Here is a 21,617-nt window from a genome sequence, read left to right as displayed (position 1 = left end):
TTTTTATTTGTATCACCATAAAAACTACATTTTATCTTCTTGATAACAAATCTCAGTTGTTAGCAACAGACTCACAGACACTGAGAAGGGACTAGTGGTTACCAAACAGAAAGGGGTTGGGGAGGGAGGGAGAAGGGGAATAAGGGACACTATAATTAACAATCACAAAAAAGGCAGGTCATAGGAAAGGCAGTACAGCACGGAGAAGACAAGCAGTGACTCTATAGCATCTTACTACACTGAAAGTGACTGCAGTGGGGTTGCGGGGGGACTTGATAATATGGGTGAATGTTGAAACCACAATGTTGTTCATGTGAAACCTTCATAAGAGTTGTATATCAATGACACCTTAATTTTTAAAAAACTTGTTAAAATATGAAATAAGTCTGTAGTGAGGCTAAAATGTATGCAATAATTTAGATGTAAGTTTTGAAATGCATTTCATTATTTTGAAGCTAGTTACTCTAGTTGATGCACAGGAGATTGTTCTCCAGGCTGCTGATGCTTTATTTACCAGGTGGGCTACTATAGTTCATATATGTTTTCTCTAACAAGTTGCTGATGCTTTATCAAAATGATGTGTTTCTTTAAAAAGTATTAAAAGCTTTAGCAACTGAAATACAGTTCAAGTTGCATGCTTTCAATAAAAAGTAATTTTTTACAAGTGATCAGTTCCCTGGATAGTAACACCAGGAGAGCGCTTACACGTTCCCTTAGTGCCACTGCTTCCCAAACATGCATGCATGGAGGTACACAGAACTACAGGGGAAACGACCGCGTGCTCCTACAGTGTCGTTTTTATTTGGATGAGAGATATTTTATTTTGTGTTACAAATAAAGGTGTGTTATACAGGTGAATTCAGAGTTCACATGAATTTTTTAGATAAGAGGGGATTTCTGAAAAATGGTTTCCTTGTGCCTGAGGACTGAGTATATATTTACTCTTTTCTGTTAATTAGCTTACTTCATTTTACAGGAGAAGGAACAAGTTCAAGGAAGTCACACAGAGTAGGGAAGACAAAAGGCCTCCTGTCGTTGCCCATATTCTTTCCTGTTTACAGTCACTTCCCAAAGTTGTCACTCCCTAGAGAACCTGTTCTGTGATCTGCCTACTCCTTAATCTCCTGCCTGCCCCTGAAACTCCCCATTTTGAAAGATGTTACCAAGCTGCGTCTGTTAGATAAACTATTCTCCTGTACATGGGTAAACAGAACTGCAGTGTTCAGACCACCACAGGCTAACCAAGCAGCTATATTGAGTTCATCTGACTTTGGCAAAGAAAGGCTTTTTTGGGAGAAATGGACACATTTAGGAAATAAAATGTTGGCAATAATACTTTTTTAGAGCCTTAAGGTTAAGGAGCCCTGGAAGCAATGAGGACCCCAGGGTCTGAACCACTACACTGTAACCTGCTGCCTTGCAACTTAAAATCTAATAGTTATTTGGATGACTCCAACGTGAGTGAGTGCCTGTATTTCAGAGTAAACATACTGAATTGATGCCTTTATTTCTTTTGCTTTTGCACATAGATTGAATATGAAAGGAAAAAGAAAGAAGATGGAAAACGAGCTCGAGCTGATAAACAACACGTTTTAGACATGCTGTTTTCAGCTTTTGAGAAACATCAATATTATAATCTTAAGGATTTGGTGGATATCACAAAACAACCTGTGGTATGTATATGCTCACGCTGATTCGTCAGATATATGCTACTTCATTAACATGACAATACTGGAAAGAAATGTATCACATATTAATAAGTTTACATGCACCTATGCTAATGTCAGGTTTTATTTTGACACAGATCGCTTAGTGCAGCTTTTTTGTATGTGTAATGTCAGCTTCATTATTTTAGATTTCAAATATATTTAATATTAATAGTTCCATGTGAAGAAAAGGTGGATTTTTATCCCCTTTGGCTGATGCGTGACATCAAGCCTAAAGTCATTGTTTATACCATTTCTAGTCTTTATTTTATTCTCTTACCTTCCTTCAAAAGCTTTTTTTTTTTTTTTTGGTTGAAAATATGCCTCATAGAAAAATTACATTCTTTTAAGAGTCATACTAATCTGTCACAGTGACAGTGTTTATCCCTGTCTTGTGGGCTATTCCCTAATGGACTTTTTATTTTTTAGTCTGTATCTGCCCAACACTAATGTTCAGTCCTTTTAAACTGCCTCACAGTGCTTGTTGAGATTGTGGTTGGGTTGGCCTACTTTCCATTTTTAAGGAAAAATTTAATAAGTTGATGTTTTAGAATGTTTATGTTCTATAAGTAATCATTTTTAAATCACTTCTTCAGACTTTTATGCCTATTTGCTAACAAATTGTGTTTCTAATCCGTTTAAAATAATAATAACAAATAAGAGATACAAATCCTTTCTCCATCCTTTGAGTCACATTTCCTTCCATCTAACTTTTTCACACCTAATGTTAGCAAAATACCAAGTTGAATTATAACAGTATTACTTAGAGGTTTTTAAAAATTACATAGAAACTCTTTAATTTTCTTACCTAGTTTCCTTTATCTTTTGTCCACTTTGTCAGTACATGCAGGAATAGTTAATACTGACTGCTCCATTTACTTGCTTCAGAATATGGAACAAGATAACTAGTTTTTTTTTTAACATTTTAACATATCTAGATAGCTGTTTACTAAAAGGTTTGGTTTGTTTCTAATTTATTCAAAGCTCTAGGAAATGATTTATGAAACTTAACTGTACTGTTTCCTCCTTCTCCAGAGACTTCTTTACTGTTGTACTTAAGCCCTTCACTTTTTCATTAAGAAATTAAATTCCAAACAATCAAAACTTTTTTAATAGAGAAGAAGTAAGTGTGCATGCTACAGTATTATCAACTCATCTTAATGACTTCACTTCTTTCAGCATCAAAGCCTTAGAAACAGCATTCCAAGCCAGATAAAATACTTGAAATAGAATAATTCATTAGCTAAGCTGTGTTTCTTCTGGTTTTAATGAAGTTTATCCTTGTATTTTGTATATATATATGAAAAGGTCATTCTAGAAACTGAATACAAACATTGTATTCTTGGGGAATAACACCACACAAATTAAACATTGGAAGATAAGCATTTGCACATTCAGATGATAATAGGAAATACAATTTCTTTGTCTCAATGTAGAATGACATATTTTTTAAAGACTTACTCATGTTGCATCAGTGAGGGGTAACTAGTATTTCTTTCAATTTGGGTTCTTCAGATAATTGTTATGTGGGGATACTCAGTGAATCTCTTATAATAGAGCTTCTTAACTCATGGTCAGTAGGTGGACCGTTAGGAGACCTAGTAGTCTCCTGAATATGTGCACAAAAGTGTGGATTTTTCTGGGGAGCATATCCATCATTTATATCAAGACTATTATAGAGGGCTTAGGATCCTCAAAGAACTTGTGAATCACTGATCTAGAAACTAAATTATTTTGTAATAATTGTATTATTTTTAGACTAAGTTGTCTCAGCAAGCAAAAGTACTTGAAGTTAAGGTTGCATGTTACTCATATCCCAGAATATTCCTACAGCCCACAACACAAACGTAGGAGAAATTCAGTAAATACTGGTGAATTGATTTGAGAAAAAGGCAATGGTCACCTACTCAGTATCCAAGGACTACATATTTTCCTCGGATGGTTTTGGACAGGCCTCATGTCATTTATGGCAGGTGTGGGGTCAAAGAGCTTGTCTCAAGGAAGTGCCAGGGCTACAGGTATCCTTGCCTACAGGAGAGGGTGGAAGTGGTCAGCCTGAGTTCCATTCCTGCCCTTTAGCTCAGAGGGATCTGAGGCAGTCACTTCCATTCCTAAAATGGAGACAGTTGGACTGGATAATTTTTGTGGTCCCTTCCAGCTCTCAGTTTATGATCTCTCCCTTTCCTATTTCATCTCTTCACTTCCCTCTCATATTTGAACTGAGTTGGCAAAGCCCGTTGACCTAAAAAGAAAAACCAAATCCCAGCTATCCTCCCTGTAGGTAACTATCCCCTTTAAAAGGTTCACAGGACATAAGTGAGTTTATACTTAACACCCTTACTAATTTTAGTCTGAGCAATGCCAAAAAGAAGAAGGGACCTGTGTAGCATGAAAATCAGTGTAGTATGAAAGGGGCTTCCATGCGTGGTGGACAGAACACTGGATTTGGAATAATGGGATTGCAGTTCAAGTCCCAGCCCTGCCAGTTAGACAGGTAGTCCTGGACAAAGTATTTAAACACACTCAATGTTTAATACACTACTTTATTTCATATTTAATTCACTTAGCATATGCCATATTTAATACAAAATTTACCAATATGTTCAAATTATATGTTTATAATACTATAAAATTATAATATATATGCTTTTAAAATTAACCTCATTTACCCAAGTTACCTGAAATTGACCTAGTAAAGGATCCTTGTAAAAATCAATGTTTATGAAAGATCCACTGTCAACTGCAAAGTATTTTACAGATATTTATTGTTAGTATCATGATTAAATAAATTTTTGAGCCCTGTTGTAAAGGGAAGAAGCGAGATCTTACTCATGTTGATCATTTCTCCAGTACAGGCATTTAATCCATTTACTGACATTCGCTCCTTTACTAATGGCCCCCAATGCTGCTTTTGATAAGTTTCTAACCATGAAGTATATCACTTTAACACATCCTCTGTCATTAACACTACTACTGACATCTTAAGTTACCATCTGCTTTCTGACTTTTAGAATGTCATTTTTGACATATTCTGAATGAATCTGAAGTGTTTTTGTTTTTCCAGTTCCTTTCTATACTTTCCTTCCTAAAATTTTTCACTTCTATAACCAAAACTGCTGATAAGAAGCTGTCCTTACAGCCAGTCTTTCTTATTGGCTAGTATCTGACTTGCATAAACATTCAAAGAGCTAAAGTAAAATAAAGGCAAATAAGCCAGTTTTAAAAGGCCAGGTTCTGGTAGCTGGTGTAACATGGTGTTCATTTTAAAGGGTGTTCTTATACTGTTTAAATTTTGGCCTTTCTTCCCATCTGAAGTGAAATATCAGAGGAAGCCTATTATTTCTCTCCCCTGGCAGTCTTTGATCTTTCACCTTGAATGTCTTATGTTTAGTCTTCATATTTTATTTTATCTATAAAATAGAAGCATATACAGCATTTCTTTAAAAAATGCAAACCATTAGAAACGTTATCTAATTGCTCCCTTTGAAGCCCCAAACTGCCAAGACCACTTAGAGCCCTAACACACCGTTGTCTAACACAGCACCCATTTACCAGTGTTCCTTTAACCATTCGTTTCTGTTGAAATGTCACTGAAAATCAGCTCTGGTTATAACTGAACTTCTTAATTTCCTTGTGCTCTATCCACCCAATTTCAGGCCAAAATTCAGGGCAGTTTAATTATTAATGATCCTTCTAAATTATCAGGCCCCGATCGTGTCAATCCAGTAGACCATTGTTTAATTCAGAATATGTCATTGAACCATTTTCATGCTTTTATTAAAGTAAGTTCAAATCAACAGGAAAAACTAGGCTAAGATTTGCATGGCTTTGATTTTAAAGCAGCTTTTGGTGCTCTACTTCCCAACTCTCCAAGCACTAAATAAAGTTCAACAGACAGTTGCTCATTTGCACAAAGTAGGTTTTCAATAAGCAAAGCCGGTGCAGGAATAAAGTAGTGTTAACCTAATCCTCAGAATTTGTTTCCAGATAGGCCTACATAAAGGCTTGAATAGAAGTAATTGAAGCACAGTTTGGCTTCAGTGAGATGCAGTAAGAAAGCTGTTTGAGAGGATAAAATGGCCAGATAATTTGACATACTTAGCATATCTTCTGTCAAAAAACAAAATTTTATTTACAGTAGTCTCCCCTTATCCACAGTTTTGCTTTTCACATTCTCAGTTACCCACAGTCAATCTCAGTCTGGAACTAGGTGATCCTCCTTCAGACATATAGTCAGAATGCGAATAGTAGTAGCCTAAGGCTGTGGCAAAAGGCCTACATTACTCACCTCACTTCATCTCTTCATGTAGGCATTTTATCATCTCATAGCACTAGAAGGGTGGGTACAATACAATAAGATATTTTGAGAGAGACTATATTCACAGTGTTGTAATTATTATAATTGTTCTATTTTATTAGTGGTTATGTTGTTAATCTCTATTGTGCCTAGTTTATAAATTAAACTTTATCGTAGGAATGTATGTATAGGAAAAAACAATATATATAAGGTATGGTGTTATCCAGTTTCAGGCGTCCATTGGGGATCTTGGAGAATATCTCCTGTGGATAGGAGGAGACTATTGTACTTGCTATTATATGTCTGTGAATTGGTTGGGACTCTTTCAGTTGCAAGAAATAAAAACTCAACTCAAATTAGCTTAAACAATAGTATTTTTTGGCTCCTGCAGCTGGGAAGTTCAGGAATGCATCTGGCTTTAGACATAGCTAGATCCAGCTACTAATATTATTTAGTTTGAACTGTCCCTTCCCATCTTTCTACATTTCTCTTCATTATTCTGTCTTTCATGTATGTATTTATCTCTCTTCATTATTCTTTCTTCCATATATATAATAAAACCATGACATGTCATTATTCCTGGGCAGGATCTTGCCATGTGGTAGCCAAAATGGCCCGAAACACCTCACAGCTTGCAGCCCCTAAGCAAAAAGAGTATCTGTCCTGATTATTCCAATAAAGGCTTCAGGGAAGATCTTAATTGACCTGGGAAGGGCTGCATGCCCATCCTGAACCAAGAGGAGGGAGTAGGGGAACTCTGCCAGTGGGGGCTCACTGTCTCTCCCTCCCATGCACAACATTGCTGGTACAGAGGTCGCACCTAATCAACATTAATCATTTTATTGTGATGTCAAATTTAGTATGTTCAGAATGGAACTCTTGATTTCTACACCCCATCAGATCCTCCCTCAGACTTCTCCATTTCAGTAAGTGACACCACCATTCCCAAAATTGCTCAAACCAGACAACTTATTCTTGCTTCCTCTTCACGATACATATATTACCAATCATGATACATAATACATACATATATATATATATATACACACACATATATATATATGATTCAGGACCTTAAAGTAAACGCGGTCTTAGAGATTATCTAGTCGACCCAGAGAAAGAGTTACCTAGTAGCTTGAACCCAGTTGTCCTGACTTCAGTCTAGGAATATCTCTTACCACATTGCCTCTTCTGTACTCAGATACATGTACATAAGCCAGGAAAATATTTTTCTGACAAAAAGAGCCCCTTTTTAATGGAAAAAAAAAAGCTAACTTATCTCAGGCAGTCTGCTTTCTAAATTCTATCTAGTTAAGCATCATTATCATTAATCTAATCCATATACAAAGACAATGGAATCTAAGCTATGTCTTAGCTCATTCAGTTTCTAATCCAAAGTGAAAATAGGTATTTTTAATGTTTGAAGCCCATTCCCAATTACTACTTATTAAGTGCTGTTTTATTATATTTTATTCTGACACAAAATTTCCCTTTTTTACTTGATTCATTTTATTTTCTTTTTCTTCCTAAATTTTCATCATTTCCATTCTATTTCCATATTCTCTTTCAATTCTGTCTTCATTTTTCCTATAACTGGAAGTTATTTTTGAATGGTACTACTAAAACTAAAAAGATCAGCAATTTCTGAATAGCACATATTAATTAATGGCATCTTAAAGTCTTTAATAAAGACTTCTCTGTTAAAAAATAATCATTTGCTAACTATGAAGTAGAGCCTTAATTAAAAGTTTTAGAATATGAAATGTCATACTGAATTATTACTGTTGAATATAAATGGATAAAATTTAAACACATTTATGAAATTTTAATATTTTCTTTATAAAATTCTAATAACTAATAGATCTACTACCAAGTTTATTATGGGATACTAACATTTTCTGTTTTAACTTATATGATGTGTTTCAGTTCCCTCATTCCCTTTTTCTCTTTTTTACCTTATTTCTGAATGAGATGAAATTTGGGGTGAATTTACTAACATAACCAAGAGTCCAGATTTTGTATGAGATATTACATAAATAAATGCGGTATTTACATAGGCACCCAGCAAACAAAATTGAGCATTTATTTATATTCAAATTTTATTTAGAATTTTAATTAAGCAGAAGGCCACAAAATTTGTTTAATCTGAAAAATGTCATTACCCATAAAATTTCCTTCAGCACCTTTCCAGTCCCTTTTGATTTTAAAAGGAGGAAAGGTAAGTTTTTAAGTTCATTACTGTCTTGTTCTGATTGTCCTGATTTTTTTTTTTTTTGACTGTATGTATTTCTTTATTGTTATGCTCCCAGAGCCCAGCACAGTGCCTGGTACTTGGTAAACATTAAGTAAATGGTTTGTTTTTCAGTGAAATAATTGCACAATTGCACATTCCTTACTCTGTCCTCTAGGATGAGGCTGGATTAGACCCATATGAATACCAACTAGTTGCTTTAATAGCAGCTGAGTGCATTCCTTCCCCAGACATTCTGAGCACACACAGCAGCATCCCCTGCATTTTTCTACCAGCCTTCTGGCCACCTGACCCACAGAGCTCTGAAAGGGGCTGCCTGGGGAAGAACGGGGAGATCTACAACCCCTGGGCCCCACCGTTGGCTTTTCTGAACCTGACTTGTGTGTTCAGGGTAAATTAATCATTATCTTCCTATCCCAGGGCTTTGAGTGAGAATGGTTGCAAAGCCTGTTGCGTCCTTGTAGATCAAAACAAGTGTGGACACAGCTGTGGACCGTCCGTCCCACTGCAGAGTTCCCTAAATGTAGGCAACTTTGGAATTTGATTACTCTCAGCATAGTCCCTGAGGAGGCACTATCTCAGATGCTCTTCTTTTTTTAAATTTTTTATTAAAGTATTATTGATACGCACTCTTATGAAGGTTTCACATGAAAAAACAATGTGGTTACTACATTTACCCATATTATCAAGTCCCCACCCATACCCCAATGCAGTCACCGTTCATCACTGTAGTAAGATGCCACAGATCCACTATTTGCCTTCTCTGTGCTATACTGTTCTCCCGGTGATGCCCCACACCATGTGTACTAAACATAATACCCCTCAGTCCCCTTCTCCCTCCCTCCCTACCCACCCTCCCACACCCCTCCCCTTTCGTAACCACTAGTCCCTTCTTGGAGTGAGTCTCTGAGTCTGCTGCTATTTTGTTCCTTCAGTTTTGCTTCATTGTTATACTCCACAAATGAGGAAAATCATTTGGCACTTGTCTTTCTCCACCTGGCTTATTTCACTGAGCACAATATCCTCCACCTCCATCCATGTTGTTGCAAATGGTAGGATTTGTTTCTTCCTTATGGCTGAATAGTATTCCATTGTGTATATGTACCACATCTTCTTTATCCATTCATCTGCTGATGGACACTTAGGTTGCTTCCATATCTTGGCTGTTGTAAAAAGTGCTGTGATAAACATAGGGGTGCATATGTCTTTTTGAATCTGAGAAGTTGTATTCTTTGGGTAAATTCCAAGGAGTGGGATTCCAGGGTCAAATGGTATTTCTATTTTTAGTTTTTTGAGGAACCTCCATACTGCTTTCCACAATGGTTGAACTAGCTTACATTCCCACCAGCAGTGTAGGAGGGTTCCCCTTTCTCCACATCCTGGCCAGCATTTGTTGTTCTTAGTCTTTTCGATGCTGGCCATCCTGACTGGTGTGAGGTGATATCTCATTGTGGTTTTAGTTTGCATTTCCCTGATGGTTAGTGATGTGGAGCATCTTTTCATGTGTCTGTTGGCTATCTGAATTTCTTCTTTGGAGAACTGTCACCCCATATCCTCTGTCCATTTGTTAGTCACGTTATTTGCTTTTTGGGTGTTGAGGCATGTGAGTTCTTCATATATTTTGGATGTTAACCTCTAGTCGGATATGTCATTTACAAATATATTCTCCCATACTGTAGGATGCCTTTTTGTTCTGTTGATGGGGTCCTTTGCCATACAGAAACTTCTTAGTATGATGTAGTCACATGAGTCTATTTTTGCTTTTGTTTCCCTTGCTCAAGGAGATGCGTTCAGGAAGAAGTTGATCATGCTTATATTCAGGAGATTTTTGCCTATGTTGTCTTCTAAGAGTTTTATTGTTTCATGATTTACATTCAGGTCTTTGATCCATGTTGAATTTACTTTTGTGTGTGGGGTTAAACAGTAATCCAGTATTGTTCTCTTACATATAGCAGTCCAGTTTTACCAAAACCAGCTGTTGAAGAGGTTGTCATTTCCCCATTGTATGTCCATGGCTCCTTTATCATATATTAATTGACCATATATGCTTGGGTTTATATCAGGGCTCTCTAGTCTGTTCCATTGGTGTATGGATCTGTTCTTATGCCACTATCAAATTGTGTTGATTACTGTGGCTTTGTAGTAGAGCTTGAACTTGGGGAGCATAATTCCCCCCACTTTATTCTTCCTTCTCAGGATTGCTTTGGCTATTCGGGGTCTTTTGTGGTTCCATATGAATTTTAGAATGATTTTCTCTAGTTCGTTGAAGAATGCTGTTGGTATTTTGATAGGAATTGCATTGAATCTGTAGATTGCTTTAGGCAGGATAGCCATTTTGACAATATTAATTCTTCCTATCCATGAGCACGGGATGTGTTTCCATTTATTGGTGTCTTCTTTACTTTCTCTCATGAGTGTCTTGTAGTTTTCAGAGTATAGATCTTTCACTTCCTTGGTTAGGTTTATTCCTAGGTGTTTTATTCTTTTTGATGCAACTGTGAATGAATTGTTTTCCTGATTTCTCTCTCTACTAGTTCATTGTTAGTGTATAGGAATGCAACAGATGTCTGCATATTAATTTTGTATCCTGCAACTTTGCTGAATTGAGATATTAGATCTAGTAGTTCTGGAGTAGATTTTTTAGGGTTTTTTTATGTACAATATCATGTCATCTACAAACAGGGACAGTTTAACTTCTTCGTTGCCAATCTGGATGCCTTTTATTTCTTTGTATTGTCTGATTGCCGTGGCTAGGACCTCCAGTACTATGTTGAATAGAAGTGGGAAGAGTGGGCATCCTTGTCTTGTTCCAAATCTTAAAGGAAAAGCTTTCAGCTTCTCACTGTTAAGTATAATGTTGGCTGTGGGTTTGTCATATATGGCCTTTATTATGTTGAGGTACTTGCCCTCTATACCCATTTTGTTGAGAGTTTTTATCATGAATGGATGTTGAATTTTGTCAAATGCTTTTTCAGCACCTATGGAGATGATCATGTGGTTTTTGTCTGTCTTTTTGTTAATCTGGTGGATGACGTTGATGGATTTTCGAATGTTGTACCATCCTTGCATCCCTGGAATAAATCCCACTCGATCATGATGGATGATCTTTTTGATGTATTTTTTAATTGGGTTTGCTAATATTTTGTTGAATATTTTTGCATCTTTGTTCATCAGGGATATTGGTCTGTAATTTTCTTTTTGGGGGGTTTCTTTATCTGTTTTTGGTATTAGAGTGATGCTGGCCTCATCGAATGACTTTGGAAGTATTCCCTCTTCTACTTTTTGGAAAACTTTAAGGAAGATGGGTATTAGGTCTTCACTAAATGTTTGATAAAGTTCCATGGTGAAGCCATCTGGACCAAGCGTTTTGTTCTTATGTAGTTTTTTGATTACCAGTTCAATTGTGTTGCTGATAATTGATCTGTTCAGATTTTCTGTTTCTTCCTGGGTCAGTCTTGGAAGGTTGGATTTTTCTAGAAAGTGTTCTATGTCTAGATTGTCCAATTTGTTAGCATGTAATTTTTCATAGTATTCTCTAATAATTTGTATTTTTCTGGCATCTCTAGTGATTTTTCCTTTCTCATTTCTTATTCTATTTATGTGTGTAGACTCTTTTTTTCTTGGTATGTCTGGCTAGTGGTTTATCTATTTTGTTTATTTTCTCAAAGAACCAGCTCCTGCTTTCATTGATTGTTTCTATAAGATTTCTTTCTATTAATAAAATTCTTCTTGATTTTATTTATTTATTTTCTAATCTTTATTATGTCCCTCCTTCTACTGACTTTGGGCCTCATTTGTTCTTCTTTTTCTAGTTTCGTTGTGAGTTTAGACTGCTCATATGGGATTGTTCTTCTTTCCTGAGGTAGGCCTGTCTTGCAATATACTTCCCTTTTAGCATGGTCTTCACTGCATTCAACAGATTTTACAGTGTTGAGTTATTGTTGTCATTTGTCTCCATATATAGTTTGATCTCTATTTTTATTTGGTTATTGATCCATTGATTATTTAGGAGCATGTTGTTAAGCCTCCATGTGTTTGTGGGCTTTTTCATTTTCTGTGTTTTATAATTTCATATCTTTGTGGTCTGAAAAGCTGGTTGGTACAATTCCAATCCTGAATTTACTGAGGCTCTTTTTGTGGCCTAGTATATGATCTGTTCTTGAAAATGTTCCATGTGCACCTGAGAAGAATGTGTATCCTGGTGCCTTTGGATGGAATGTTCTATAGATGTCTGTTAGATGCATCTGTTCTAATGTGTTGTTCAGTGCCTCTGTATTTCTGTCAAGTCTTAAAAGATGAAAGTTCAGATTTGAAGGAAGGGGGTAAGCATTAGAGGGAAGGGGAACAATAAATGGAAAAAACTAGAAATGTGCAGACACAGAAATGGCAGGTATGTGTAAAGGGAAGTATTAGAAGATGAGGCCAAAGGGAAAAGACAAATCTGAATGGATGCCTCTGAAGGAGTTTGGAATTTAACCCATTAGCCAAAGGGGAGAGGTCACTGAAAATTTTTAAACAGAGGAATGACATTATCTCACTGCTGTCCACCTATGTCTTTTCTTTAGGGATTTTTCTGACCTTGTTTTTATCTATCATTACTACACGTTCTCTGCTAATGCATTATGCCAAGTTAATTCGTTTGGTTAGAGTAGTGTGGTCTTAGGTTGCAGTTTGGAACATTCTTAAACTCCAGAAGTTTGCTTCCTCCCAATCGCCCCCCTCCCTATCCTCTCCCCCCAACACACACACACAGACTTCTGTACCATGGTTAATATTGTGACCCTAATCTCATCTTGTTACCTGACAAATTGACAGACTGAATATCTCATTCCATTCTTATTGTTAAAAAGGAAAAAAGAGTGACATCTTAGAAAACAAAATACTCCTTAACCTTATACTAGTTTAACAAAATGAGGATGAACTACACATGAAAGCAACTGAATTTTACACTTAAGATTTTGTTAATATTTTGTGTTTAACCCTTTTTAGGGTTTTCATGTTCTATATCTAGGATGTACATGGGCATGCTAGACTTGAAGTCGAGGAAGCGTCTGTCACCACAATGCTTCTGGGACTGCTCTTTTCATTTCTGACCAATTGCTGTGCATCTACAGCTGTATGATTGTGCACATAGTCTTAGCCAGGCTCCCAGCAAACCATTCTTTGGAATTTTACAAAGACATCGTTCTTGGCATCTAAACTGAAAATCATTTGTGCCCACACCATCATTTTCCATTTTATGAATCCCATTTACTTAGGCAGTAGTTTTATGCCCATTTTTAAATGTAATTTGAAGTAGCAGATGGCAGACATGCCTATTACCTAGATGTCTCGAGCCTTTGTGCTCACTCATTCACACGGCTCCTTCAGTAAAGCCACTAACTGCATGCAGAAGGTGTGGAAGGAGAGCAAGCCTCCTCCTGGAGAAATCCGGGCCTCGTCTGATTCATTGCTGCCACCTGCTGGGGCCTCGCTGCGGAGTGGGAAGGCTGATCCACTGAAAGAGCTGAGCCAAGGCCATATAAGGAACCCGTATGTAGTTGTAGCACTAATCAGCTGTTGTCTCTAGGGAAGGGCCCACCCTGAAGTGAAAGGACTTTATAAACTGCAGAGCATTATTCCAGCAGTGTAAAGTGGTATTAGATCACATTGATTAACCTCCAGCAATGGTGAGGCTCAGAGAACTGAGCAATACTTTGAGGACTCAAAGATCATAAAGTGTTAGAGCTGGAAGACTCCTCAAAGCAGATGCTGTGGAACTTCAGTGTAGTTAAATAAGAATGTCCTAGGAGCTTGTGAAAATGCAGCTTCCCAGGCCTGGACCCAGAGATTTTGATTCACTAGACCTAAAATAGCACTTATTTAACAAGCTTCCCTTGACCCGGTAGTCTAGCACCACACTCGAGAAGGGCACTGCCTTAAACAATTTCTAGGCAAGAGCCTCTTGCCCATTTTCCTAATTACTGACTCATTTCAATAGATAAAAAAGTATTACATCTTCCGTCAATGGGATGAGTCATTGTAATACTGTAACTGATTCTTTGAAGCATACACACAAAAATTATTGTTGGATTGGCTTGTTCTGCAACAAAAACATCACTTTTAAATGATGAACTTTTTTCTCTTCTCCAAGGACATACCATGATTTATATTGATCAGTTTCTAGTGGAATGCTTCTTGGCCTTGTGACAGGAATGGCCAGCAGTCTCTGAAACGACAGATGAAAGATTACTCCATGCCTTACTTTACAGCAAGAGAGAAGGCAAGGGGGTCAGTGATCAGAGGCGAAGACCCTTTTCCTCTGTGCACTCTCATGTTTGTGTGCTTTCAAGTCTTTACGTCACGATTAAAAATACCACAGGTACAGATCAGAATGCAGAAAGTTACAGGGTGTGATTAATCTTAAACCCTTCATAAAATCAAAGGCTTTCATGTGTTTATTATTATCAGAAACACAGAGCAGTGCTCTATGTGTGCTACATGCTTGGTTAAACTAGAACTATACTATGCAAAAACAGCATTTGTGAAAAACACCTTCAGGCCCATGGGAACAACAGGAGCAGGGGACTCTCATGGCTTTCCACGGTAAAGTCTATGCAGGCCCTGGCATTCCAAGGGTCTACGACCCCTCCAGTAGTCCCTTAGCACCCTCTGGAAGTTTCTTTCTATATTTTAGCAAGCCAAGCACTGTGCACAGCTCCGTCATTAACACTTCCATCACCCACAGCCTTGGGCATTGGCAGTCAAAGGTGGGCTTTACTATTACATTTATCATAGCCATCATTTCCGTGAATATAGTAATCATTTGGTTAATGTCTGTTGAATTTTCAGGGGCCTTAAATACCATAATACAGAGTTCTACCCTATATCACTGCTCGCCTCTTTCCTTTGGAGGTACCAAGCACAAGAAACCTTCAGCCCTCATGGTTTTTAACATGTCTTATTACACTTCTTATCCCTCACCCTGTCTTGGCAAGCTTGGCCTAGATACAAATAATAGTAAACACAAATAATAACTTTCCTTATGACATAGGAAAAAAGTGACCTGACAGTAAGTATGAAAACTCACCTTAGAACTGAGAATTCTGGATACCTGTCGTGTGCTTGCTTCATAGACTATTATTACCCCAACAATATTTGTCATTTTTTATATATGACACTGCTTCTCAAACAGCTGGCTCCAATCTGAGAATAACCCTATCTGCCTACAAACTGAATGAGGCTACTGTACTGTACAGTAGCTATGCTTGGCATATGTGTCACCGTAATGAACACTGAGCACCAGTAACTTCCTAGTGTATTTTCATCTAGGCTTTTTTTTCTTTGAGCTCTCAGGTTGTTGGCGTTTAGGACTTCCAATCCCTGTAATGCAAAGGATTGTGTATTTAGTGAAGTTCATGTACTGCATGTGTAGACTCAAAAGACAGTTTATTGAACCTCTTTATACAGAAAGCTTATTTAGTTTTCAGGATCATAATTTTTATTACTCATAAATATGGTTTGCTGTATTATTTTACTTTAAATTTTGTTTCTCACCTTCATCTCATCTGTTGGAGTTTTTTTGTTTAGTTTTGTGTTTAATTTTTTTTTTTAGGGGTACCTGAAGGAAATCTTAAAAGAAATTGGAATTCAGAATGTAAAGGGTATCCACAAAAACACCTGGGAGCTGAAGCCAGAGTACCGGCATTACCAGGGGGAAGAGAAGAGCGATTAGGAGGACGCGGCGGCCGGGGCCGACAACGCAGTTAACAGGCGCACCCCGGGAACCTGGGGAACCCCGGCCGCGGGCCTCAGCGCCGTCTGCTGTAGCGGTAGAATGTAGCTTTCATTCTCTAGGTAGATTTTTTAAACACTGATTCTTGCAAAGCCACTTAAGTGTTTTCTGAGGAGAAAGAACAAATTTATTTATAGACTTAATTTGTATTAAATCAGATTATTGATGATGGGGTTAGGTGTTGGAGGGTTAAGAAGGTTATTCTCTTGAAATAGTAACTTTTAAAATGAAAAATTAGGAAATGCTTTCTAAATGAGGACTCTGTCCTTATTTTACCTCTGAGGAGCTGAGGTGTAAGAGACCCAAAGTGAATGGCATAACAAGAAAAAACGTAGTCAACTACAGAAATTCTTAAAAGTAATGAAAAGCCCAAGTCCCTTATCTGAAATTGTCAAAGAATGACGGTGTCTTAATTTTTTTCTATATGTTTTATATTCACATACATTAATAAAGGGAGAGCATTTATTTTGTACCAAGATAGCAGTTTTCATCCTTACCTGTATCCTAATGATAGTGAATGAGAATGAAAATTCTGGTCAGTGGGTGTTTTTATTTGCTTTTAAATAATTAGAAATTAAATACTTTAACAACAATTCGTGATCTGTCTCCCCCATCCAGAATTATAAGCTTCTCAAAGCCTGACTTTGCCCACACTCAGCAGGCACATATTGACTGTTATATGACAAAGAATATTGACAAACTGAAGGAGGATCATAGGGGTGAGGCTGATACATGCTCCGCAGTCTGAAACCACACCCACAAGACCATCAAAACTAAAGAACGGTGGCAAACTAAACACAACAAAAAATTGTTTTTGACTCGTTCATTGTGTCAGCTACTTCGTCATGCTCGCAACCAAGAAGTAGCCAATGCCAAAAGGTTAAGAGAATGTTATGTAAGTAAAACAAATCAAGTAAATACCTATCCATTGAGACAAAAAAAATTTTTGTATTGTTTTTTAGCAACAGCACACTGGAATGCTGAGGTTGACTACCAGAGTACACTAAAAAAATATGTATCCTTGCATTCCCACTGTAAAATAAAGCTTCCTTCTGATTAATTCCTTACCCCATCGCCATTTGTCTTACTCTGTTTTGTTCTGGTGAAGAAAGTAAATGTTTGTATCCCCGTTGCCTCCCAGTTCCTGATGATATGAGGCTCAGTGTCAGGAAGCAGATGGGTAATGGTGTGATGATAAATCTGTATAGAAGTGGGAATTCTGGATACCTGTCATGCACTTGGTTCATAGCATACGCCTTCCCCACAGCCTCGTGTTTCTGCCCGGACAGCGTGTACCAGATCGAACTTGGTGGCTGCCGGTAGACTTTCTGGGGCACAGCTGTGTCTGCTGAGGCTACATTTTGGTATCCCTACTGGTTTCTTCAGCTTATTTTAGTCACCTTTTATATCATCACACCTGACAGTATCTGCTTAAGTCTCTCTCTTTTTTTTTTTTTTTTTTTTGTGGGTGGTTTTTTGACCAGCTCACAGGGTGCCCCGGGCCAGGCAGCTGTGCTACATGCAGTACCAGATCTTGATCTTCTTCTGCAGCTGCCCAATGCCGTAGAGTAGAGCCTGGGCTCTGGATGGGGAGCCTGGGCACGATTCTGCCACAGCCCCTCAAAACCGAGTACGAGCAGTAGTCGCTACAGCCCCTCCATTGGCGGCTCCCAGTGGACACGGCGTAGCAGAGCTCGGGCATCTAGGCATAGGCCTTGTGGAGCGTGGGGGCCTTCCTGTTTGTGAGCGACCTGGCCACGATCATCAGGCCTGCCTGGCATGGACTGCCTCGGAAAACCACACCAAAGTGGAGCAGGTCGTGGTGGGGCGCCGCCCTGTGCATCATCTCAAGGCCGCAGCACAGTAGGCCCCCCGACAGTCGTGGGCCCCAGGTAGCCCCTGCTGCCCAGGTGATGAGGCTGTCCATACTCACCCCAGCTGCTGGGAAGTTGTGGTGGGTTTGGGGACCTTGGCTCTTGCCTTGGACATGGCGGCTGGGTGCTCCTCGGGCCATCAGTGGCCGTGCTCGGATGGATCCCCTGGACCTGCCCAGCAGCGCCCACGGTGGAGCACAGAGCAAGGAGCAGGGGGAGAAGCCAGAGCCTCCAGCCTACCATCCAGGCCTAGGCCTTGTGGCAACCTCTCCAAGTGTCTTAAATACTAATTACCTCTTCATTAAGATAGATAATTTGGGTGGTAGACTGGTGCCAATTCCTTATTAATTTTTTGAAATTGCTTTCTTATTTAATACAAAAATATGACTTTGGGCCTGGAGGAGATGCTTCCTTCCACCACGGTTCCATTGTTCTTTTATTTCAGGACTCTCTTGCTCTGAGAAACATGCCTTTGACAGTCGAAAATCAGAAAGTATGAATGGTAAACTTATAAGCACTGTGAGATTGAGAGAGGGGAAAGCTGATAAGGGAGATGTCACATCATAAGAGATAAGGTGGCCATATTAAGTTACTATTAAATTCAACTGGTGCGTACATTTAGGGGATTTTTAACTGACAGGACCTAGTAAGATTATGGTTGCTGGGCATTGGCAAGATTTAGAATTACATGTTGCCACAGTAATTTCTAAAGTGATGTATCTTAAAAAAGAAAACAGGTTTTGCTCTATTGTATCAAAAGGAGCTCTTAGTATTTCAGCAGAATTTCAGTTGTTCCTAAAGGTCTGTGAACATATTTTCTTTGAAGCTTATTTTCATAATTGCTGGTACATATTAGTGAAATAAGAATAAATACTTATCAGGTCTTTTAAGTACCTGGCACTGTGTTAAATGCTCTAAAATACTATCATTTAACCCTCAGAAATAGTACTGAGAGGTAGATAGTGTCCATTTTAAGGAACTATTTACTGCCCAACATACCATCATGACTACAGTCCCTCTTTTGGGGGAATTCTACCCTTAACACAAAATGAATACCAGAGTATACTTTTCTCAAATCCTCCCCCTCACCCCTTGCAGTCTCACCTCCAAACCAGAAGAATGGCTCAGCCCCCAAAGTAGTAAAGGAAAGGGGGTTTAGCATCCTTCCTTAAATAGAGACACCTAAACCCCATGCCCACAGGACGAGGCCCTTTTGCTAAATGTTAATCCCTGTTGCACTTCAAGTACCCAGATGGGTGTACAGCTTTAGAGTAGACATGTTGACCTCTGTAGGGAGTTGCGTGGAACATGATAGGACGATGCGGCTCTGACCTGAAGCTGAGCTGCCTTACATTCAGCGTCACTTGCTGCAGAACCCCCTTACATCTCAGTACCTTGGTCATTTCCCCTAGCATTTGTGTACCAGGCCAGGAGATGTTAAGCTGGTGTTCTTTTTGGTTCAGTTTTCTTTTTGAAGTGAGTTCAGAGCAGCTTCTGAGCTTAACATCATCTTCATAATGTGTAAGAGGAAGGATCAGAGATCACTTTTCAGCTCTGCTTTTCTTTCAGCGGGTACACTATCCCTAATACAACAGTATGATGCAAATCTGACAGACCAGCAGTATAAGGCTGCAGTAATTTATTACAAAAAGTTAACATTTGGTGGGAGGAGCCAAGATGGCAGTGTGAGTAGGGCAGCAGAAATCTCCTCCCAAAACCATATATATTTTTGAAAATACAGCAAACACAACTATTCCTAAAAGAGAGACCAGAAGATACAGAACAACAGCCAGGCTACATCTACACCTGCGAGAACCCAGCGCCTCATGAGGGGGTAAGATACAAGCTGCAGCCTAGCGGGACCCGATTACCCCCCACCCCAGCTCCCCAGCGGGAGGAGAGGAGTCAGAGTCGGGAGGGAGAGGGAGCCCAGGACTGCTAAATACTCAGCTCTAGTCATCTGCACCGGGAATGTAGACACACAGTGTGTGGGGTGCTGGATACTAGGGAAACAGAACAGTAAAACCTGCAAGCGGGTCCCCACAGCCGGGGCCCCTGGGACTTTTTTGAAAGTCTTAAAGGGACAGCAGCCTCACAGCTGGACGGAGGCATCCCGGCACACTCAACCCAGCAGCTGGGAATCCTGGGGAACTCCGGGCGCCCTAACCCCCTGGGTGGCAGCACAGCTCTGAGGCTCCTCACGGTGATAAACAGCCTCCCGCCCGTTCCCCCTCCGGCGAGGCCCCACCGTAACGGAGGAGCAGCCTGAGACTGGCCACAACCACAGCAGCCATGCAGAGCCTCCTCAGAGGCCCCGTCTGCATGCTGCTGCCCAGGACAAGCCGCGAGGGGTCGCTGTTCTTACAGGAAGGGAAGGCAACAGGCAGGCAGGAAGGGACTTTGTTCTCACAGCTGACACATGTGCCAACTGCCTGTGACTACCTCTATCACCATGAAAAGGCAGAAGAATTTGTTACAGACAAGAATAACCCACACATCCCCTGAGAGGGAACCTGGGGAGAGAGATTTAACCAATCTTCCTGAAAAAAAATTCAAAATAAAGGTCATAACCATGCTGATGGAGCTGCAGAGAAAAATGCAAGAGCTAAAGGATCAAGTTAGGAGGGAGAATACAGAAATAAAACAATCTCTGGAAGGACTTAAGAGCAGAATGGATGAGGTGCAAGAGGCTGTTAATGGAATAGAAATCAGAGAACAGGAACGCAGAGAAGCTGACGCAGAGAGAGATAAAAGGATCTCCAGGAATGAAAGAATATTAAGAGAACTGTGACCAATCCAAAAGGAACAATATCTGCATTATAGGGGTACCAGAAGAAGAAGAGAGAAAAAGGGATAGAAAGTGTCTTTGAAGAAATAATTGCTGAAAACTCCCCCAAACTTGGGGAGAAAATAGTCGCTACGACCACAGAAGCACACAGAACTTCCAAGACCCAAAGAGGACAACACCAAGACACATAATAATTAAAACGGCAAAGATCAAGGACAAGAACAGAGTTTTAAAGGCAGCCAGAGAGAGAAAAAAGGACACCTCCAAAGGAAAACCCATCAGGCTATCATCAGACTTCTCAACAGAAACCTTACAGGCCAGAAGAGAATGGCATGATATACTTAATGCAATGAAACAGAAGGGCCTTGAACCAAGAATACTGTATACGGCATATTATCATTTAAATATGAAGGAGGGATTAAACAATTCCCAGACAAGCAAAAGCTGAGGGAATTTGCCTCCCACAAACCACCTCTACAGGGTGTCTTAGAGGGACTGCTCTAGATGGAAGCACTCCTAAGGCTAAACAGATGTCACCAGAGAAAATAAAATTACACCAAAGAAAGCAGACCAACCAAATACTAACTAAAGGCAAAAAATAAAATCAACTACGCCCAAAAGCAGTCAAAGGAAACACAAAAGAGCACAAAACAAAACACCTAACATATAAAGAATGGAGGAGGAGGAATAAGAAGGGAGAGAAATAAAGAATCAGACTGTGTTTATAATAGCTCAATAAGCAAGTTAAGTTAGACAGTAAGATAGTAAAGAAGCTAACCTTGAACTTTGGTAACCATGAATCTAAAGCCTGCAATGGCAATAAGTACATATCTTTCAATAATCACCCTAAATGTAAATGGACTGAATGCACCAATCAAAAGACACAGAGTAACAGAATGGATAAAAAAGCAAGACCCATCCATATGC

The 21,617-nt window shown here is 39.1% G+C and overlaps 1 protein-coding gene across 1 annotated transcript in view; it reads left to right on the top strand.

Annotated features, from left to right (window-relative positions):
- GTF2F2 (general transcription factor IIF subunit 2) overlaps positions 1–17,095 on the top strand; it is a 191,701-nt gene extending 174,606 nt beyond the window's left edge. Inside the window, exons 7-8 of the mRNA XM_036889714.2 lie at positions 1,530–1,673; positions 15,849–17,095. Coding sequence (XP_036745609.1) covers positions 1,530–1,673; positions 15,849–15,968 — 264 coding nt within the window. The 3' untranslated portion in view covers positions 15,969–17,095. The remainder of the gene's footprint in view (positions 1–1,529; positions 1,674–15,848) is intronic.
- The last annotated feature ends 4,522 nt before the right edge of the window (positions 17,096–21,617 follow it).

This window comes from Manis pentadactyla, chromosome 17, assembly GCF_030020395.1.
Source record: "Manis pentadactyla isolate mManPen7 chromosome 17, mManPen7.hap1, whole genome shotgun sequence".
NCBI classification, from domain to species: domain Eukaryota; kingdom Metazoa; phylum Chordata; class Mammalia; order Pholidota; family Manidae; genus Manis; species Manis pentadactyla.
The sequence above is the reverse complement of the archived record's forward strand: the minus strand, read 5'-3'. Positions and strand labels throughout refer to the sequence as shown.